We start from the raw sequence: 21,787 nt of genomic DNA, 5'->3' as shown, positions 1-21,787 counted from the left end.
CTTTAACACGATCTCTCCTCCTGGAAGAATTACATATTCTTCTTCTTTTTTTTTTATCCAGAAAGCTTATGTCATTTCATTCTCATAATGCTTTCCTTTTCTTTCATTCATTCTTTCTTTTCAATTCATTTTGTTATTTTTTTATTAATTATATTTTTACCTCTAAAGAATTTCTTGATTTTAACAATATGTATGTTTTAACAACCTGACAAAAATATAGCACCCTTTACATGAATAAAACAACTCAGTATAACAGGAAGAGATTAGTGGCGTTGGGTGCCTTTGCTGAATATAATTCATTGATTCATTTTCCCCGACAAATAAAATATACATAACATTTCATGACTGCCGCTAGATGGCATTAAAGCTTTAAAAGACTACATTGAGCAAATTAAAGGGCTAGTTCACACCATAATTGAAAATGTACTCACTCTGAAGTTGTTTTAAACCTTTATGAGCTTTTATTGGCGAACACAAAAGAAGATATTTTGAAGAATAAAACTAACCACTGACTTCCATCGTAGGAAAACAAATACTGTTGAGGTCCGTGGTTACAGGTTTCCAGCTTTCTTCAAAATATCTTCCTTTGAGTTTGACAGAAGGCTTATAACTACTTGCTACTTTACTTTTACTACTATAATTTTTATTTTTGGGTGAATCGTAGCCTTTAAATAGCTCTATATAGATAAATAAAGAAAAACAAAGTAAACGTGTGTAAATGATGACAGGATTTCAATTTTGGGGTAAATGTCTTGTTGTGGACAACTCACTTAATTCATTTACAGTTATTCAGCCATATTATTACAAAAGGTTTTTCAATAACTTTTTCTTTTGTCCACACGAGTCAGAGATCGTGTTGATGAGTTCATGTTAACAGAGTCACAAAACTCATCAACATTGCTTATGCTAAACAAAACAAAGAATGTCATTTATTCATTCATTCTAATTGCCTTCATAAATAATCAAAAACAATTTTTGCTGCTTGTTTAAACCACTTATTTAAAATGAATCGAAACAACACATTTCTTACTCTTTTTTATTTATTTATTTACAGAGGGGACAACTTAATGTTCAATCCACTTAAATTTGTAAAAAATGATTGCGTTAACTTTGTGTAGGGACAACATGAAAAAATTGTGTCGAACCCAACATTTTATTTCAGTGTATATATAGTTTATAGTTGCTAAATTAAACACTAAAATGTTTTCAAGCATAATATTAATTACTAGTATTATAAACCAGAAATGTTTGTCGTAAAATAATAATTTATTATGAAATAACCATTACATTACAGTTTGTATCTAATCAGCTAATTTGACTGTTTTCATATTAATTTGTCATGTAGCATTGCCCTCTAGTGGTGTTAATGCGCTCTGACACATGTGAAATGGAAATCCTTTGAGAGTTAAAACTCCCCTTGTTTTTGTAGTCTAAATATTCTGATCATTTTGATGATTTGTTTATTAAAATGTATCTGTTTATCAGATTTATGTATTAGCACCAGATTTTTTTTCTAAAAAGAATAATTTTAATTAGTTTGGAAATTAAAGTTTGCTTTGTGAAATTGTTGAGACTATTTTTAAAATAGGCCTATGTTTCATTCTAAAGGCTGTATTGTGAAAAAATATTATCCAAACAAATACCGGGCGAGGACTGTTGTGTACAATATGCATCGCTTTATTTATTTTCTTTATTGCACTGTCTAAATATAAAAGAGATTTAAAAATATTTTGTTTAGACACCATACACAGACAATTATGAAATACATTTTTATTAAACAACATGTTACAAAGTTTCTTCCTTTCATTCTTGTTTTCACTTAGCACATATGATGACTCACATAAAAAAAAAAAAAACAGACACACTGGTGCAGTCATAACGACGTTCTCACACACACACACACATACACACATATGCACTGTAGAGTCCCTGTAGAAATCTCAGTGAGGTAATCTAGGTCGCTGGTAACCTGTAGGGATGAGAAAAAAGATTAAAGATTAAACAAGTATACAGTCATTAAAATTTTATTTGGTTGAACAGCCATTATGCAGCAATTGATGCTTGATTGATTTTGTTTTGAGGCTATAACTCTTTCCATTTATTTCCGCCCCTTACAGTTGCAGCTTATTATATGAAAACTTTGTCAATCACAGTTTTCCATCTGCTGAATATACTCTGTAATAATCTAGCACAACTCCACAAGCCAACATTAAAGGCATAGTTCACCCAAAACTGAAAATTCTGTCATCGTTTACTCACCCTTCACTTGTTTTACCTCTTCTGTTAAACACAAAACCATTGACTTCTATAGTATTTGTTTTTCCTACTATAGAAGCCAATGCTTACAAGTTTTCTGCTTTCTTCAAAATATGTTCTTTAGTGTTCAACAAAATACAAAAGGAACCATTTGAGGCTGAGCATTTGGATGAACTGTCCCTTTAACGATTATTGGAGTTTTACATTAAATACCTGTGATTTAGTTAGCTGCCACGCTAATTTTTTTATCGTATACACTCCAACAATGGTAGACTTTTCTTAGACACGATTGAGTTTCCGCATACAAATTTACAAGCATTGACTATTTCTTTTCTTCACTAAAAGTGATGTGCTTACCAGCTGTGATGTTTTAACTCTGAAACCAGCTGATGAAGTACGCGCAGACGCCCTGCAGGCTCTTCCAGCAGTATTCCTCTGCCATCTTGACTGATTGACTCTCCTCCGCCACGGTGGGTCTCACTGTGGTGGCCTTTACAAGTTTTCGAGGTGAAGCAGGTTTTGAAGCCGCAGTCTTGGCTGGTTTAGAAGCTGCTCTAGCCGGCTGTTGGGGTTTAAGCTGCTGCTTGCTGGGAGGTTTGGTAGGGGGGACGCTGGACTTGACCTGCTGCTGGTGCTTTTGCTGGTTCTGAGAAGCCTGAGTAGGTTTTGGGACCGAGTTTTTTGGCCAAGAGTTGTGGAACACCATTTGGACCTCATCCGAAGCAGAGCGGCACATCTGTGGCTTGTAAACCCTCGACCCTTGGCAGGCATTGTGGAGCTTCCTCAAGTCCCACATGATTTGAGTGAAGTAGTGCCGAGGGTTGTTGTTGTATGATTTGCAGAGGTTGGGTTTGCCCAGGAAATCACACCAGTACGACTTGCCCTTGCTCTTGCAGGAGACGCGCAGCTTGGTGGAGTTCATCTGGCTGGAGATCACCATGGTGCAGGTGTCTTTGGCTTTGGTGTTGAAGCGAATAGGCTCATCCCAGAGGTTTGCTTTCGGCTGTGGCTGGGGTCGGCTCTGTTGGTTGATTTCGATGTGGTTGCTGCTGTTCTGTGCGTCTGTGGCCCAGATGAAGCAGACCAGAAGGAAAGCACCGCTGCATATGGATCTCATGGTGAAGGTGTAATGGACTGAGGAGGTGTTGGAGGTGCAGGCTGCCTTTATAAATACAAGCCCCACAAAGGGGTCATTGAGTAAAGTACACATGCCAGACTGGGGGGCCTCTGGTCTCCAGTCTGAAGCTTCTGAAAGAACTAATTGTAGGAATTTTTGGAGAAGTGTGTGTGTGTGTGTGTGTTTGTTTGAGCAATTTGCTATAGATTGAGTCAGTATGTATGTGATTTCAAGAGGAAAAAAATGGGTGTAAAAAATAAAAGTGCAGTTTAGGTTTCACTAAAACTTGATCTCATGAGAAAATACACATACATCTAAAGTTGTGTAACTGTGGCATTTTATTATCCTCATCCATCTGCAATGTTGTGAATACATTGAGAAACCGAATATGCAAGTTATTCTGAAAGACAGCACCAATCAGAAGGAATTCATAATACTGTAGATCAGTCAGTTTCTTAATTGGGAAATGGGGGTAATAATATCTATAATAATAATAACAACAATAATTGAATGTTTACTCCAAGCATAATTAATACATTACAAAAGAGACTCAAATATAAAATATGTGTAAATACGAACAGAACACACCTGAGAGAATTTTTATTCAGAGTTTTCAAGGGTGCTAGTATTTAAGGCTGGGCGATTAATCGAAAAGTAATCGACATTCAGACCCTGTAATCGATCAAATTTTTTCAGGTGCAATTTTCAATTACTTTCCCTACCGCGTGTAGAGTCATGTGACCCCGCTCTGTTAAGGCTGAATTAAACTTCTGCGTCGAACGCACAGGTGTGGTCACATGAAATGCACTGCTTAAAATGTAATTTACACGATATACAATAGTCATTTTATTTAGAAGAGATGCTGCTTGTTTTATTATTTTATTATTAAAAACATTGAAAATAATTAATTTGGTTTACAAAAGTGCAAGGTATTTATTTGTGACTGTTCTTTTTAGGCAATATGTGTCTTCAGTTATTTAACATTATGTTCAATAGATGATCATAGATAGTAGATGCTTTCTTCAATTATTTTAAAATCACGCAATGCACCCTTCATTCAGAAATCTAATATAATCGAATAATTTGTAGTCTATTATAAAAGATTAATATGTGAGCATATTTACTGTACAAAACTTATCAGTGAACTATGAGGGCAAGAATAAAATAAATAAATAAATAAATAAATAAATAAATAAATAAATAAATAATTGTTCATTAATCATAATCAAGTTAAAGTGTTCAATTATTCAAGATTTTGATTTTAGGCCTAATCACCAAACTCTACTAGTATTTATGGCCCAAGTGTATTCGTGAGAACAAGTAACTAGACAAAATGAATTCCAAGTAAATAACTTGAACCTACAAGTCTATAATTGTACCTTTAAACATTACGACTGTAGCATAAGCAAATTATATGGAAACACAAATAAGTGTTCATAGAATTAATACGAATCCATAAGAATTATAAAACAATTTAACATAACATAAGACCTGAAAGTTTTAAATTGTGATAAGATTATGCAGGCGTTTGTGTGTTTTGTGTGGTTGGTTTTCTCTTGATGTGTGTTGATGGCTTGAGGGAGGAAAATGCGTGTGGTTACACTGGTGGAACCTTCATGGTCTTCATTATACAATCATACACACTAACATAAAGTGGGCTATTGACTATTGATGTGAAAGACGTTTTAGTTTCAGGAGGGACAAGGAAAATAATTCACCTGGAACCCATTTATCTTTTGTCAGCTTTGCCTTCGACCATGCAGTGTGGTTAGCTTGTTTTACACCAGTGTTGTTTAGGGGAGTCATGGGAAAGTTTCTGTTTTTAAACAAAGATAGTTGATGAACTTGGCTGTCTGTTTTTTAGCTACAGTCTGTTTTTTAGCTGTTTTTAGCTACAGCAAAAATAAGCTATAAAAAAAGGTTAGACATGGAAATAAAAACATGGTGATGGAAGAAAAAGGAGTTGAAGCATGTGCATGTGTGTAATGGCACTCACAAACACTGTGTCATCTTAAAGTACTCTCATATTGTACAAAACATATTGACTGTGTGCGTGTGTGTGTGTGTGCGTGCGTACACTCTACACATCAGCTTAACCCCCCCCCAAATGATAATAGGCATGGCTTTAATATAAATTAAAGTTTGCCAGGTTTTACATTTTTTGTATAGACCATTTTGAGGGATGTAAACAAAAACAATGGTCCCAACGTATTTCCTGTTTAAAATGTTTAATTTCTATATCTTCCGAGAATCCAAAAAGAGTCACATATTGATAAACAATGTTATGACAACTGTTTTAATATTAAGTTATGGAATTGCCTCTTGTTACAGTTATGAAATAGCTTGATAACAAGCAAGATATGTTCATGGGCCAATGACATGACCACATTTAAATGGTCTATTATAACTACTATTTAGATAACAAATGAAAATATATGAAAAGTCAGGAAGCAAAAAAATAAATAACGTACCCTTAGGAGGACATTTTTTACAGCTTTTTTTGTTAGAAGAATCACATTCTTTTAAGGGAAACATATCGTCCACTCAGTCACTTCCGCACTCAGTGTGTACCTGTAACCATAGTGACGAAACGGAAGATGATACCCCCTGGTTGAAGTATGATAGAGTGTGTGTTCAAAAGCTGCTACTTTAGGTTTCTGTAGAAAACATTAAAAAGCGATGGATTCAGTACTTCTACACGGAGAAGCTGAAGGATATATTCAAAGCCTGGAAAATATGTCATTGCGCGATATCGGAGGCCAGAGGTAAGTTATATAATTTAACATTATACGTCAAATAAGTTACAGCCAACGGTAAAATAAGAACACGTAACGTTACATCTAAACTACTATAGTCATGTTATTGTTATTATCCTCATCCATCGGCAATGTTGTGTGTGTGTGTGTGCGTGTGTTTTTGTTTGTTTGTTTTGTAAAGGTGGTTTCGCCAGCATGAGTTTATTGAGAAGCTGAATATGCAAGCTATTCTGAACGCCAGCGCCAACCAGGATGAATTCATTAAAGACCTTTTCGTTTCTCTCGGAAAGGTAAATTAAATTAGATTTTTTAATCGGTCAGTTTCTATACAGAAAAACTGTGGTGGTTATTTTCGTAATAATAATAATTTAAAGTAAACTTTAAGAGATTAGGTATACTAATATTTATGACCAAAATGTATTGGGGACAAAATTAATTATTATTTTAGTTGTGTCCCTACTATTCATTTAATTATTAAAAACTAGAGAAACCACATCTCAGTTTTTTTTCTGGATTTATTAGTTTGAGTAAGATGTTAAAAATTGATGTAATTTATAAAAGTCTGATAACATTTATTTTTAATTTCAAATAAAATATTTCTTTCAAAGTAAAGTTCAGCAATATTATTCACTTAATTATTTAATGTATTCATTCAGAATTTTTTTTTCATTTGGTCTGATCAGAAAATTTGGATTATTCCAATTGATTTGTAAAGATAAATTACATTTATTATGAAAATGATTTTTTTTGTCGGTCAGTTTCTATACAGGGAATCTGGGGTGATCATTTTTATGATAATAATAATTAAATGTAAACTTGAATGGGAATATAACGTTACTTACTTGATTGAGAGTAATTGTACTCAGAGATTAGGTAATATTTATGACCATAATGTATTGGGGAGAAAGTAAAGAATTATGCTTGCCTTAGTCTTTTAAAACTTTTAATACATATACTGAAATAAAAGGTTAGATTTATTTAGATTTTTTTGGCTAAAACTTATTTGTACACTATTATTTGTCTGTTTGTTTGTTTATTAATTAATTCATTTATTTATTTGTTAACTTATTTTATTATTATTATTTTTTTAACTGAGAGACCACATCTCAGTTTTTTTTACTGGATTTATTAGTTATCAGTAGGGCCAGACCGCATCTGTGGACATTTTTGCTATTTCTCTGCAGAATTTTGTAAAAAAAAAAAAAAAAAAAACATCTGCGGATTTATGCAGAATGATTTTAAGAGTATTGTACTTAAAAATTAATATATGAAAAAAATAACATTTTTTTACTTTTATTAAATGTTTACAATGCAAATCTAATTAGACCCGCTTATTTGGTAAAAGACTAAAAGACAAAAATTTTAATTTACAAAGTTTATTGTAAATAAATCATATGAATGTTCTCATATAAGTCAATAATATTACTGAAATGTATTTAAAAACTGAATAAATATAAATGTACACACATTTACACAAATAAATTGACTTAATGATGGGCAAAAAATCTGCGGATTTCTGCATGCACAGATTCTGTGTGAGCCTAGTTATTAGTCTGAGTAAGATGTTATTATTTGATGTAATTCATAAAAGTCTCAGAACATTTATTTTTTAATTTCAAATAAAATATTGTCTTTAAGAGAATAATTATTAAGATTAGTTATTAAATTATTTATTTACTTATTTATTTATTTATTTATTCAGAAAATGACAATTTGTTATGTTGAAAATCTGGTTTATTTCACCAATTGATTTGTTAAGAAGTAAGTATTGATATTGTTATGTCTAAAATTGAATATATTTGATCATCAGTCTCATTTCACAGTAACACATCTTTCCACATTTCTCACCTGTATGTAAAAAAACCCCCGAATAACAGCTTGTTTTTGACCTTCTAGATTCCCACACTGGTACATGCACTGATACTCACCGAAGTATGGAAACATAAAGTGTTTCCTATAATTTGCAAACTCCAGGACTTTAACCCAAAGAGCACATTTCTTCTGTACATGGTGGTGAGTAGACTCAGCTTTTAACTTTCCAAACAAGCTCTAATTTAGAAAAATAACAATCATTCAGACTCCTTGGGTCATTGCATTTTCTCCTAATTTCAGATTCATCATGAAGCTACCATTATTAACCTACTGGAGACAATTATGTACCACAAAGTAAGCACTGACAAACAGGTTTTTATATGTGTTATAAATGTGGCTGTGCATGTTATTAGACTATAGTTTATGTATGTTGCACATGCAGGAGTCCAGTGAAGCTGCTGGTGATTGTGTTCTTGATTTAGTGGATTATTGTCATCGCAAACTCACACTGCTGGTGGGACGCTCAGTATCTGGAGAAATCCCAACTCAGGACAGAATCACACACACACAGATGTCAGGCACGGCATCTGTACAGGTAAACAACACTTTATTGTTGTGGTTTAGACATTTCTAATCTCCTTAAATAGGAATGCTTATTAAAAGTTAAAAGTTTCTCTGGCCTTTTACATTTACATTTACTTATTTTTACCAAAAACCAGCATCTAACTATCTATTTGAGAATTACGGTAATTTAGAGGTGTGCAATATTTCTTGTCTAAAATAACATTGTATTTGTTGGTTTAACAATGTTGGAGCTGTCGGGGACAATAGCCTAGTGGTTAAGTGCGCTGACCTATAGCACCATGGTGCTCACGGTGACCCAAGTTTGATTCCTGGCTCGAGGTCCTTTGCCGACCCTTCCCCTCTCTCTGCTACCAATAATTTCCTGTCTGTAATCTCCACTTTCCTTTCAAATTAAAGGTGAAAACGCCTGAAAAAACTATGTTGGAGCTAACATTATCGATTACTGTGTGTCAAAAAAACATTCACTTTATCCTGAAAGTGTTGAAGCCTACAAGAATGCAGCTAGACTTCAATTCACCTTTATTTGTATAGCGCTTATACAATGTAGATTGTGTCAAAGCAGCTTCACATAAAAGGTCATAGTAAATAGGAACAGTGTAGTTCAGTTTGTAGTGTTTAAGTTCAGTTCAGTTTAGCTCAGTTCAGTGTGGTTTAATAATAACTACTGAGAGTCCAAATACTGAAGAGCAAATCCAACGATGCGCAGCTCTATAGGTCCTGAACCATGCAAGCCAGTGGTGACAGCAGAGAGGGAAAAAAAAAAAAACTTTACTTAATGGCGAAAGTGAAAAAAAAAACCTTCCCCTTGTTGTAGACTTCCCCTACAACTCAAAATATTTCTAGCGAAAATATCCCTGTATGGCTTTATACAATACGATTTAGATAAATAATTGATTTAGATTGCAAATGTGATAAGAACAGTTATAAAAAAAGTTATTATGGATTGAGGTCAAATTTAGACACAAGATTGTCTGTTTTTTGCTGTTTTGCTAACTGTTTTGCTGTTTAGCATTCGTTTAGTTCCTGAATGAATCTGTTTTTAATGAATTGAGTGGTCCAATAATTCAATGCTCCATTCATCAATTAACTTGCTTTGTTTTTAAACTATACTTGAAATCAGATTTTACAATGTCTATTTTTTGAGGGCACATTGCTAGTTTTAAGGTGAATAATTAATCTGTTCAAGTTAATCCACTCAAAAAATGTTTGTTTTGGTCATTTTAATCAGAATCTGACTATTTGCTTCTGCTCCAGCATTGCAGTTCTTCTCTGATGAGGTCAGTTTGATGGCTTGGCAAAATATGTTTAGCCACACCCCCTTATCTGTTAGTTTGCTGGAAATGAAAGATGAAAGAATGAGTACAAAAATAAAACCCCGCCCTCCCTGTATAATTAATTTCAGTAAAAGTCTGCTGGAACTACTGCTTTAAAATGAATGAGCTGTTTGCAACAAATCATATTAATTCACGATTCAGTCAATCTCTTATCAAGATACTGTCTTGCTGCATTCTGCTGGTAGTCTTAATCTAAAAATATTTTTTTTGTACTCTAATGAAATGTTATAATTATTGTTTTAGTTTTGGAAAGCATTTCCATACAGCAAATGGAACTTAAACTTATTACCATGATTGTAATTTACATTAGATTTACCAGACCTTTATACTTTTTGTTGCAGGACCTGCAAAAGCAAAGTGATATGTTAGAGTTTGAAATCTCTATCAAGGCTCTGTCAGTCCTCTGCTACATCACTGATCACATTGAGAGGTATCACAGCTACGGATTATTTAAAGAGACAAGACCTTTTACACACACAAAAATACAAACCCATGTAAAACAGTCTAAATTCATATGCTGCCTTTTAATCAGCACTGAAATCCTCCCTTTTATTGTAGTTTGAGTTTGAGTGTGCTCTCGCGGATGCTGTGCACTCATAATATGCCATGTGTGCTGGTTCAGCTGGTGGAAAATTGCCCCTGGAAAAGAGGTTAGATGTATTTTAAGCATATATGTGATGTTTTTTTTTCTTTTTTATCAAAAAACCTGTAAAAGTGCCAGTACACTTTTTTCAGCAGTGCTGCTTGTGGAAGTATTTTTCACATTCATTTTCCCATAGGTATTTTTCTTGGTTAATTTGTAATAAACCATGAACAAGTCAAACCAGCTCTAATGTGAATCATAATAACTTAGCAAATAAATACAGTATATGAAGAGCAGATACAAGATTGTGTTTTAACTACTTAACAACAGATTTACATATAAATGAATTCTGTAAATAAGTAAATATTTATTTAAAGTTGTAGGTTGTATTCATAAAAAGGTTTCAGGTTTATTGCATGCATAGCAGGTCTAGGGAAAATATTTTTAAATGTCCCGTGAACTGCTTTGAAATATGCATTTTTATTCTATGTTTGACGTAATCTCAACCAAAACACGAAGAGAGGGTGGGACATAATACAGCTCCTCCCCTTTTACAAAAAAACAACCAATAGCAGTTTGTTTTATCACTCTGCCAATGAAAGCTCAAGTACATCAAATGAAAAGCCAATAAAAAGTTGAAGGGGGCAGGACATCAGCTACTAGAGAGCATTTGAATAGTTATGATTTGATGAGAAATTGAATTATGAGGTGACGTCAATTAAACCATTGATCCATTTAGGTGGAAGTGACAAACTACAAGTTGTGCATGCTTATTTCAGTTTTATATCTTATAAATGTGAATTTTGTCACTGTTTTGGAGCACACTAGCTTATAGATCCTAAAAACTTACAATACTGATACTAACATCTAAAAAACGTTATTTTAGTTTCATGGGACATTTAATAGGTGTTTTTCTACAGATTACAAAAACACTTTAGTTTGGGAAGCATGAAAGAATCTGCTAAATATGAAATATCATTTAATGCATTATGTTGCTTTCTTGAACAGTAGTAAATGTTTTCATCTTTTTTAGTAGTTGTCATTTGTATAAAAATAATAATCTCACTTTCATATAGTCAACTATGTAAGTAAAGGCCTATGAAAAGGTTTGAAATGTGCACTTTTATATTTGATGTTTGACAAGCTCAACTAAACCATGAAGGCAGGGCGGGACATAGAGTAGCTCCTCCCCTTTTAAAGCTCTGCCATTAAGAGTGGTTGAGCTCAAATGAAAAGCAAAGTCACAAACTTCAAACTTTGGATGTTTAAATCTTGTAAGTGTGAATTTTGTCACTGTTTTGGAGCACTCAAGCTTGACCAAGACTGACATACTCATAATAACACTTATACTCATACTTTTTAACATCTAAAAAGCTTTTTTTTAATATCAGAGTCACTTTTAATCCATAACACTTTTATAGACCTACATTAGAATAGAGCTAAAGCTTATAATATGGTGGACAGCAACAGTTGCTAAGGTAGGATTGACTGCAAAGTCTTTTTCCTCTACATAGGTACACAGGAGAAATACACAGAGGGCAAATGGAGAGCTGTCCTGCCTGAAGATCAGCTGAAGCTGAGTAAACATGACGGCCAGGTGTGGATAGCTTTACTAAACCTGATGCTCAAACCCGACTGTCAGCGGAAATATGATTTCAACAGCTTCAATAAAACACAACTCTTAAAGGTAAGAGTTTACATATGTGCTTTTTAATAAAGATTCCTGTAGTGTATTAAGTTGGTATATAAAACCTACATTTCTGTTTCTATTCAAATAATCAATATCTGAAAAAAAGGTAATGAGTCTGCATTTTTTCAACGCTGAATTAGATTTTAAGATACAGTCTGTTCCTCTAAATCTGATTGATTCAATGTCAAAAGTTATTATGTTTCTTCTCTGTCTGTATGCAGCTTTGTGGGTTTCTGACAGATGTTGTGATAGATCAGTTACCAAACTTACTTGATCTCAAGCATTTCCTCAGTCAACTTGCTCTCACAGATCCCGTGGCTCCTAAAAAAGATCTCATCTTGGAGCAGGTATTCTACAAAACACATATATGTACACTTGGGATTAGTAAGATTTTATAGGCTTTCGACTGTATGTCATGTACACTATATTGATTTTTTTTTTAAAGAATAGAAATTATTACTTAAGCAAAAGATGCTTATTATGCAAAGTTGATTGATCAAAAATCACAGTAAAATTCTTTAGATTATATATATATATATATATATATATATATATATATATATATATATATATATATATATATATATATATATATATATATATATATATATATAGTCATGTGAAAAAATTTAACACCCTATGAAAGCCTGGGTATTTTGTAAGGTATTTGTAATATGTGGTCATTTAATCTCAATTTTCTCAATAAAGATTAAGGTAACATAACTAAACAATTAAAATTGAAATACTTCTGTACATGTAATTCAACAAAAATGCTTATTCTAACTGAGGAAAAAAGTTAGGACACTCTACCCCTTAATAGCTAGTGTTGATGTTTGAGGAGTTTCTAGCATGTACAGCTCGTTTCAAGTCACTCCACAGCATCTCAATGGGATTAAGATCTGGGCTTTGACTTGGCCATTCCAGAACTCTCATTTCTTAGTTTTCTGCCAGTCCTTGGTTGATTTACTGGTATGTTTTGGGTCATTGTCATGTTGCATGGTCCAGTTTTGTTTCAGCTTTAATTTTCTGTCTCATATTTTCCTCAAGCACCCTCTGATACACTGTAGAATTCATGGTGGATTTGATGATGGTGAGCTGACCAGGTCCTGCTGCAACAAAGCAAACCTAAATCATGACACTTCTCCTTGCACACCCATGCAACTTGTGCAGTTTCTTTCTGATTTTAGAGGCATGCACTTTCACATCAACAGTAGCCAGAGCTTGCTGAAGGTCCCGTGAAGACATTTTAGGGTTTTTGGAAACCTCTTTTGGAAATCTTGCAGTCTGCTCTTGGGGTAAACTTGCTAGGACGACCAGACCTGAGGCCTCATGTATCAACGATGCGTGCGCACAAAAATTTGCGTATGCCAGATTTCACACTCACGTTTAGATTTACTAATGATGAAATTAATGTGAGAATGTGCGTTGGTCCACGCCAACTTCATGTCTGGCGTACGTGTATTTCTTGTGTGTGTTTGTTTTATTTCCATTGGTGACTCCTAGAGGCAATTATGTTAAATTGCACGCTACAAAGTATCGCACCAACAAAGTATCCTGGCAACTGGTTCTTTCCAAAGGGAACTGGCCGACCACTCGGGGTTGAGCCAGTTGTCTTTGAGCTGTGCAATGGCAGCTGTATGGGATGGGATCATCCGCATGTCTAGCAGGTATAAAAGGTTTTCATACCATGCAGTTGACCAGCCAAACATTAAAGCGCAATTTGCAGCGATCGCTGGTTTTCTCAATTTAATTGGAGCGATCGACTGCGCGCGCATTGCTATAAAGATGCCATCGGAAGATGAATTTGCATACGTAAAACGGAAACATTTCCATTCAATAAATGTGCAAATAATACGTGATGCTCAGATGTGATTGGGCAGCTGAAATGCCGGTGGCGATGCTTTGATAAGAGCGGAGGGGTGCTACAATACTGCCCTAACAAAGTGTTCCTCTTATACATCTGTGTCTCCCACAGACACGGATGCTACTCCAGACAGTAAAGTGTCACCCACAATTGAGGCAACTCTCTCCTCAAAGGGTGTTAGTTCAGCATCCCCTGTTCCCCCGCCTGTTTGGTCCACACTTTGACGGTGCGCCGCTGTTCTCCTCTTAACCTGCACCTTTACATCAGACCATTTCTTTTAAATTTATTCACAATGTGATGTTCAGACCCCACTGCATTAACCACGTTAGCTAAACTCTTTGTTATTATTTCTGGAGGACAAACTTGCAAATAACACAGTTTTGCTCCAGTCTACCTTTGATAGGAGCACCTCCAATTCACATTCTTGCAAGCCATTTCCCCTGCAGTCATACCAACACTGACTCACATACTTAACACATCTCTTGAATCTGGTTCATTCCCTACTACATTTAAGCAGGCTAGGGTAACCCCACTGCTAAAGAAACCCAACCTGGATCAAACGCTACTTGAAAACTACCGACCGGTATCCCTGCTTCCATTCATGGCCAAGATTCTGGAGAAAGTAGTGTTCAATCAAGTCCTGGACTTTCTTACTCAAAACAACCTCATGGACAACAAGCAATCTGGCTTTAAGAAAGGCCACTCAACTGAGACTCGGAGAGGTCTCGGTCGTAGAGGATCTCAGACTGGCTAAAGCAGACTCTAAATCATCTGTCCTCATCTTGCTGGATTTATCAGCTGCTTTTGACACTGTAAACCACCAGATCCTGCTATCTATGCTTGAGTCACTGGGCGTTGCAGGTGCTGTTATTCAATGGTTCAGATCTTACCTCTCTGACAGGTCATTCAGGGTGTCTTGGAGGGGAGAGGTGTCCAACCTACAGCATCTAAACACTGGGGTACCTCAGGGCTCTGTTCTTGGGCCACTTCTCTTCTCTATCTACACGGCATCTTTAGGACCAGTCATCCAGAAACATGGTTTTTCCTACCACTGCTATGCTGATGATACCCAGCTATACCTCTCTTTTCACCCTGATGTTCCCTCGGTTCCAGCTCGCATCTCAGCCTGCCTGTCAGACATTTCACACTGGATGAAAGATCATCATCTTCAGCTTAACCTCGCGAAAACGAAAATGCTTGAAGTTTCTGCCAACCCGACTCTACACCATAACTTTTCAATACAGATGGATGGGGCAACCATTACTGCATCCAAAATAGTAAAAAGCCTTGGAGTAACGATTGATGACCAACTAAACTTCTCTGACCACATTTCTAGAACTGCTCGATCTTGCATATTCGCACTCTACAACATCAGAAAGGTCCGACCCTTCCTATCTGAACATACAGCTTAACTCATTGTTCAAGCTCTTGTTCTCTCCAAACTGGATTATTGCAACTCTCTACTAGCCATGCTTCCAGCTAACTCTATCAAACCTCTTTAGCTGCTTCAGAATGCAGCAGCATGAGTGGTCTTTGATGAACCCAAAAGAGCACATGTCACTCCGCTACTCACCCGTTTGCACTGGCTGCCAGTTGCTGCTCGCATCAAATTCAAAGCTCTGATGTTTGCTTACAAAGCAACCTCTGGCTTTGTTCCTTCTTCTTATCTGCTCTCACTTCTGCAGCTTTATGTGCCCTCCAGAAACTTGCGTTCTGTGAATGAACGTCGCCTCGTGGTTCCATCCCTAAGAGGGAAGAAATCACTTTCCCGAACTCTCGCATTCAATCTGCCCAGTTGGTGGAATGAACTCCCTAACTACATCAGAACAGCAGAGTCACTTGCTGTCTTTAAGAAACGACTAAAAACTCAACTGTTTAGTCTCCACTTTCCTTCCTAATCTGTAACTGCCTCTCTGGCTATACCACTAACTGTACTCTCTCTCTCTCTCTCTCTCTCTCTCTCTCTCTCTCTCTCTCTCTCTCTCTCTCTCTCTCTCTCTCTCTCTCTCTCTCTCTCTCTCAAAAAAAAAAAAAAAAAAAAAACATTACTATTGCTTTGCTTCTTAGACTTTACACACCTGAAACTTGTCTATAGCACTTGGTCACTGCTACTCTTATAGTTGTGTAAATCGCTTCCTTGTCCTCATTTGTAAGTCGCTTTGGATAAAAGCGTCTGCTAAATGACTAAATGTAAATGTAAATGTTTCTTGCCATTGCTTTTTCGTTTGGTTGTGCCAAAGTGGAGTCATTACCATATTAAAATGGGGGAGGAGGCAGGGAGGGGTTATGCGCTCGTGCACATGCGCTCAGTTTCATGTTAATTCAGATGTACAAAGAGAAAATGCGTGGGATTCCGCGTACGCAGTGTTTCATACATCTGATTTTTTTACTGCGTATGCACATTTACAGCTTTGTCCATACGCAATGTTTTAGTATTAATTCAACGCAAGTCTTTGTACATGAGGCCCCAGGGCATGTTGGCAGTTGTTCTGAAAGCCCTCCACTAGTAGATTATTTTTACGTACAGTAGAATGGCTCATTTCAAAATCTTTTGAGATCTTTTTAAATCCCGTACCAGACTCGTAGGCTGCTAAAAAAAAGGACAGATCAGACAGCTCTTTTGCTCTCACCATGGTGCTCACTCTCACTTCAACAGTCAGGAGCACACCAAAATAATTTTCAGAGGTGTAGAAAGGGCAAAGCCTCATTCAAAATGCTGAGTAACAATTTACTAATAACGAGCACCTGTTGTGGTACACTTGTCTGTGATTTGAGCCATTTTAAGTGTGAACTAGATATTAAAGTTTGAGGACAAACTTTATGGTGGCTTGAAAAGCCGAGTCTGAATTAGCATGTTACTAGCATGAATTAGCAAGTAACTAGCATGATTTCAACATAAATTAGCATGTAACTAGCATGATTCTAGCATGAATTAGCATGTTACTAGCATGTTTCTAGCATGGATTAGCATGTTGTTAGCATGAATTAGCATGTTTCTAGCATGATTCTAGCATGTTACTAGCATGTTACTAGCATGAATTAGCATGTTACTAGCATGATTCTAGCATGAATTAGCATGTAACTAGCATGATTCTAGCATGAATTAGCATGTTATTAGCATGATTCTAGCATGAATTAGCATGTTATTAGCATGATTCTAGCATGAATTAGCATGTTATTAGCATGATTCTAGCATGAATTAGCATGTTACTACCATGATTCTAGCATGAATTAGCATGTTACTAGCATGGATTAGCATGTAACTAGCATGATTCTAGCATGAATTAGCATGTTACTAGCATGTTTCTAGCATGAATTAGCATGTTATTAGCATGATTCTAGCATGAATTAGCATGTTACTAGCATGATTCTAGCATGAATTAGCATGTTACTAGCATGTTTCTAGCATGAATTAGCATGTTACTAGCATGATTCTAGCATGAATTAGCATGTTACTAACATGTTTCTAGCATTAATTAGCATGTTACTAGCATGTCTCTAGCATGAATTAGCATGTTATTAGCATGATTCTAGCATGAATTAGCATGTTACTAGCGTGATTCTAGCATGAATTAGCATGTTAGTAGCATGTTTCTAGCATGAATTATCATGTTACTAGCATGATTCTAGCATGAATTAGCATGTTACTAGCATGATTCTAGCATGAATTAGCATGTTATTAGCATGATTCTAGCATGAATTAGCATGTTACTAGCATGATTCTAGCATGAATTAGCATGTTACTAGCATGATTCTAGCATGGATTAGCATGTTACTAGCATGATTCTAGCATGAATTAGCATGTTACTAGCATGTTTCTAGCATGAATTAGCATGTTACTAGCATGATTCTAGCATGTTACTAGCATGTTTCTAGCATGAATTAGCATGTTACTAGCATGTTTCTAGCATGAATTAGCATGTTGTTAGCATGATTCTAGCATGAATTAGCATGTTTCTAGCATGAATTAGCATGTAACTAGCATGATTCTAGCATTAGTTAGCATGTAACTAGCATGTTACTAGCATGATTCTAGCATGAATCAGCTTGTTTCTAGCATGAATTAGCATGTTGTTAGCATGATTCTAGCATGAATTAGCATGTTACTAGCATGACTAGCATGTCGCTATTGTGTTGCTAGCACCTTTCTAGCAAGATTAGCATATCAGTAGGATGTTAAAACTGTTAGCGTGTGTTAGAATAGCTAGTTACAGTCTCTGGGACAGTTGCTAGGGTGCTGAAATTGGTTGCTAGGGAGTGGCTAGTAAGTTTAAAGGTAATCAGTGATTGGCTGCTGGCTAGACTGAGTTGAATGAGGCCAGACTCTAGTCTGTAGGACAGTCTGATGTAGAGTTATGAGCTCACAAAGGTTGATCCAATGTTAAGTAAATGGGAGTCTTTTACAATGGAAGTCTATGGGACAGTTGCTAGGGTGCTGTAAGTGGTTGCTAGGGAGTGGCTAGTAAGTTAAAAAGTCATCAGTTATTGGCTGCTGGCTAGACTGAGTTAAATGAGTCCAGTTAGAAGTCTGTAGGACAGTCTGATGCAGAGTTATGAGCTCACAAAGTTTGACCCAATGTTAAGTCAATGGGACTTTTGGGATTTTTCTGGGTCGTTTTTCGGAAAACCCAAGGTCGGATCAGTTAGAAAAGATATAGCAACCCGAGTCAGACCAGTTTGAAGGTTTGACGAAAGTTTGAAGTATGTAGCTTGAAAGGCCTAGGAGGAGATACACTTAGAAATTAGTCTCAGAAGAAGAAGAAGAAGAAGAAGAAGAATAATAACTAGCATGATTCTAACATAAATTAGCATGTAACTAGCATGATTCTAGCATGAATTAGCATGATTCTAGCATGAATTAGCATGTTACTAGCATGTTTCTAGCATGAGTTAGCATGTTACTAGCATGTTTCTAGCATGAATTAGCATGTTACTAGCATGATTCTAGCATGAATTGGCATGTTTCTAGCATGAATTAGCATGTTACTAGCATGTTTCTAGCATGATTTAGCATGTTATTAGCATGATTCTAGCATGAATTAGCATGTTTCTAGCATGAATTAGCATGTTATTAGCATGATTCTAGCATGAATTAGCATGTTACTAGCATGATTCTAGCATGAATTAGCATGTTACTAGCATGTTTCTAGCATGAATTAGCATGTTACTAGCATGATTCTAGCATGAATTAGCATGTTACTGGCATGATTCTAGCATGAATTAGCATGTTACTAGCATGATTCTAGCATGAATTAGCATGTTACTAGCATGATTCTAGCATGAATTAGCATGTTACTAGCATGATTCTAGCATGAATTAGCATGTTTCTAGCATGAATTAGCATGTTACTAGCATGATTCTAGCATGAATTAGCATCTTACTAGCATGATTCTAGCATGAATTAGCATGTTACTAGCATGTTACTAGCATGATTCTAGCATGTTACTAGCATGTTTCTAGCATGATTTAGCATGTTATGAGCATGATTCTAGCATGAATTAGCATGTTTCTAGCATGAATTAGCATGTTACTAGCATGATTCTAGCATGAATTAGCAGGTTACTAGCATGTTTCTAGCATGAATTAGCATGTAACTAGCATGATTCTAGCATGAATTAACATGTTACTAGCATGATTCTAGCATGAATTAGCATGTTACTAGCATGTTTCTAGCATTAATTAGCATGCTACTAGCATGTTTCTAGCATTGATTAGCATGTTACTAGCATGTTTCTAGCATGAATTAGCATGTTATTAGCATGATTCTAGCATGAATTAGCATGTTACTAGCATGATTCTAGCATGAATTAGCATGTTACTAGCATGTTTCTAGCATGAATTAGCATGTTACTAGCATGATTCTAGCATGAATTAGCATGTTACTAGCATGATTCTAGCATGAATTAGCATGTTATTAGCATGATTCTAGCATGAATTAGCATGTTACTAGCATGATTCTAGCATGAATTAGCATGTTACTAGCATGATTCTAGCATGAATTAGCATGTTACTAGCATGATTCTAGCATAGATTAGCATGTTACTAGCATGATTCTAACATGAATTACCATGTTACTAGCATGTTTCTAGCATGAATTAGCATGTTTCTAGCATGAATTAGCATGTTACTAGCATGATTCTAGCATGTTACTAGCATGTTTCTAGCATGAATTAGCATGTTACTAGCATGTTTCTAGCATGACTTAGCATGTTGTTTGCATGTTTCTAGCATGAATTAGCATGATTCTAGCATGAATTAGCATGTTACTAGCATGATTCTAGCATGAACTAGCATGTTACTAGCATGTTTCTAGCATGAATTAGCATGTTACTAGCATGAATTAGCATGTTACTAGCATGTTTCTAGCATAAATTAGCATGTTACTAGCATGTTTCTCGCATAAATTAGCATGTTGTTAGCATGATTCTAGCATGAATTAGCATGTTTCTAGCATGAATTAGCATGTAACTAGCATGATTCTAGCATTAATTAGCATGTAACTAGCATGTTACTAGCATGATTCTAGCATGAATCAGCTTGTTTCTAGCATGAATTAGCATGTTGTTAGCATGATTCTAGCATGAATTAGCATGTTACTAGCATGACTAGCATGTCGCTATTGTGTTGCTAGCACCTTTCTAGCAAGATTAGCATGTCAGTAGGATGTTAAAACTGTTAGCGTGTGTTAGAATAGCTAGTTACAGTCTCTGGGACAGTTGCTAGGGTGCTGAAATTGGTTGCTAGGGAGTGGCTAGTAAGTTTAAAGGTAATCAGTGATTGGCTGCTGGCTAGACTGAGTTGAATGAGGCCAGACTCTAGTCTGTAGGACAGTCTGATGTAGAGTTATGAGCTCACAAAGGTTGATCCAATGTTAAGTAAATGGGAGTCTTTTACAATGGAAGTCTATGGGACAGTTGCTAGGGTGCTGTAAGTGGTTGCTAGGGAGTGGCTAGTAAGTTAAAAAGTCATCAGTTATTGGCTGCTGGCTAGACTGAGTTAAATGAGTCCAGTTAGAAGTCTGTAGGACAGTCTGATGCAGAGTTATGAGCTCACAAAGTTTGACCCAATGTTAAGTCAATGGGACTTTTGGGATTTTTCTGGGTCGTTTTTCGGAAAACCCAAGGTCGGATCAGTTAGAAAAGATATAGCAACCCGAGTCAGACCAGTTTGAAGGTTTGACGAAAGTTTGAAGTATGTAGCTTGAAAGGCCTAGGAGGAGATACACTTAGAAATTAGTCTCAGAAGAAGAAGAAGAAGAAGAAGAAGAATAATAACTAGCATGATTCTAACATAAATTAGCATGTAACTAGCATGATTCTAGCATGAATTAGCATGATTCTAGCATGAATTAGCATGTTACTAGCATGTTTCTAGCATGAGTTAGCATGTTACTAGCATGTTTCTAGCATGAATTAGCATGTTACTAGCATGATTCTAGCATGAATTGGCATGTTTCTAGCATGAATTAGCATGTTACTAGCATGTTTCTAGCATGATTTAGCATGTTATTAGCATGATTCTAGCATGAATTAGCATGTTTCTAGCATGAATTAGCATGTTATTAGCATGATTCTAGCATGAATTAGCATGTTACTAGCATGATTCTAGCATGAATTAGCATGTTACTAGCATGTTTCTAGCATGAATTAGCATGTTACTAGCATGATTCTAGCATGAATTAGCATGTTACTGGCATGATTCTAGCATGAATTAGCATGTTACTAGCATGATTCTAGCATGAATTAGCATGTTACTAGCATGATTCTAGCATGAATTAGCATGTTACTAGC

General features: G+C 35.7%; 2 protein-coding genes across 2 annotated transcripts in view; one reads left to right on the top strand and one right to left on the bottom strand.

Annotated features, from left to right (window-relative positions):
• Positions 1-1,755: 1,755 nt before the first annotated feature.
• fgfbp2b (fibroblast growth factor binding protein 2b) lies at positions 1,756-3,481 on the bottom strand. The gene is made up of 2 exons (XM_056480921.1): positions 2,614-3,481; positions 1,756-1,969 (listed from the first exon to the last, which is right to left on the bottom strand). The coding sequence occupies exon 1, from the start codon at positions 3,464-3,466 to the stop codon at positions 2,627-2,629; it is 840 nt and encodes a 279-aa protein (XP_056336896.1). The 5' UTR covers positions 3,467-3,481; the 3' UTR covers positions 1,756-1,969; positions 2,614-2,626.
• A 2,496-nt stretch (positions 3,482-5,977) lies between these two features.
• Positions 5,978-21,787, top strand: part of zmynd10 (zinc finger, MYND-type containing 10) — a 34,692-nt gene continuing 18,882 nt past the window's right edge. The window contains exons 1-9 of the mRNA XM_056480800.1: positions 5,978-6,138; positions 6,311-6,419; positions 8,026-8,142; positions 8,242-8,295; positions 8,384-8,536; positions 10,202-10,290; positions 10,419-10,510; positions 11,958-12,130; positions 12,355-12,480. Coding sequence (XP_056336775.1) covers positions 6,053-6,138; positions 6,311-6,419; positions 8,026-8,142; positions 8,242-8,295; positions 8,384-8,536; positions 10,202-10,290; positions 10,419-10,510; positions 11,958-12,130; positions 12,355-12,480 — 999 coding nt within the window. The 5' untranslated portion in view covers positions 5,978-6,052. The remainder of the gene's footprint in view (positions 6,139-6,310; positions 6,420-8,025; positions 8,143-8,241; positions 8,296-8,383; positions 8,537-10,201; positions 10,291-10,418; positions 10,511-11,957; positions 12,131-12,354; positions 12,481-21,787) is intronic.

Source organism: Danio aesculapii, chromosome 1 (genome assembly GCF_903798145.1).
Source record: "Danio aesculapii chromosome 1, fDanAes4.1, whole genome shotgun sequence".
Classification (NCBI taxonomy): domain Eukaryota; kingdom Metazoa; phylum Chordata; class Actinopteri; order Cypriniformes; family Danionidae; genus Danio; species Danio aesculapii.
Note: the sequence above shows the minus strand (reverse complement) of the source record. Positions and strands in the feature narration are given on the sequence as shown.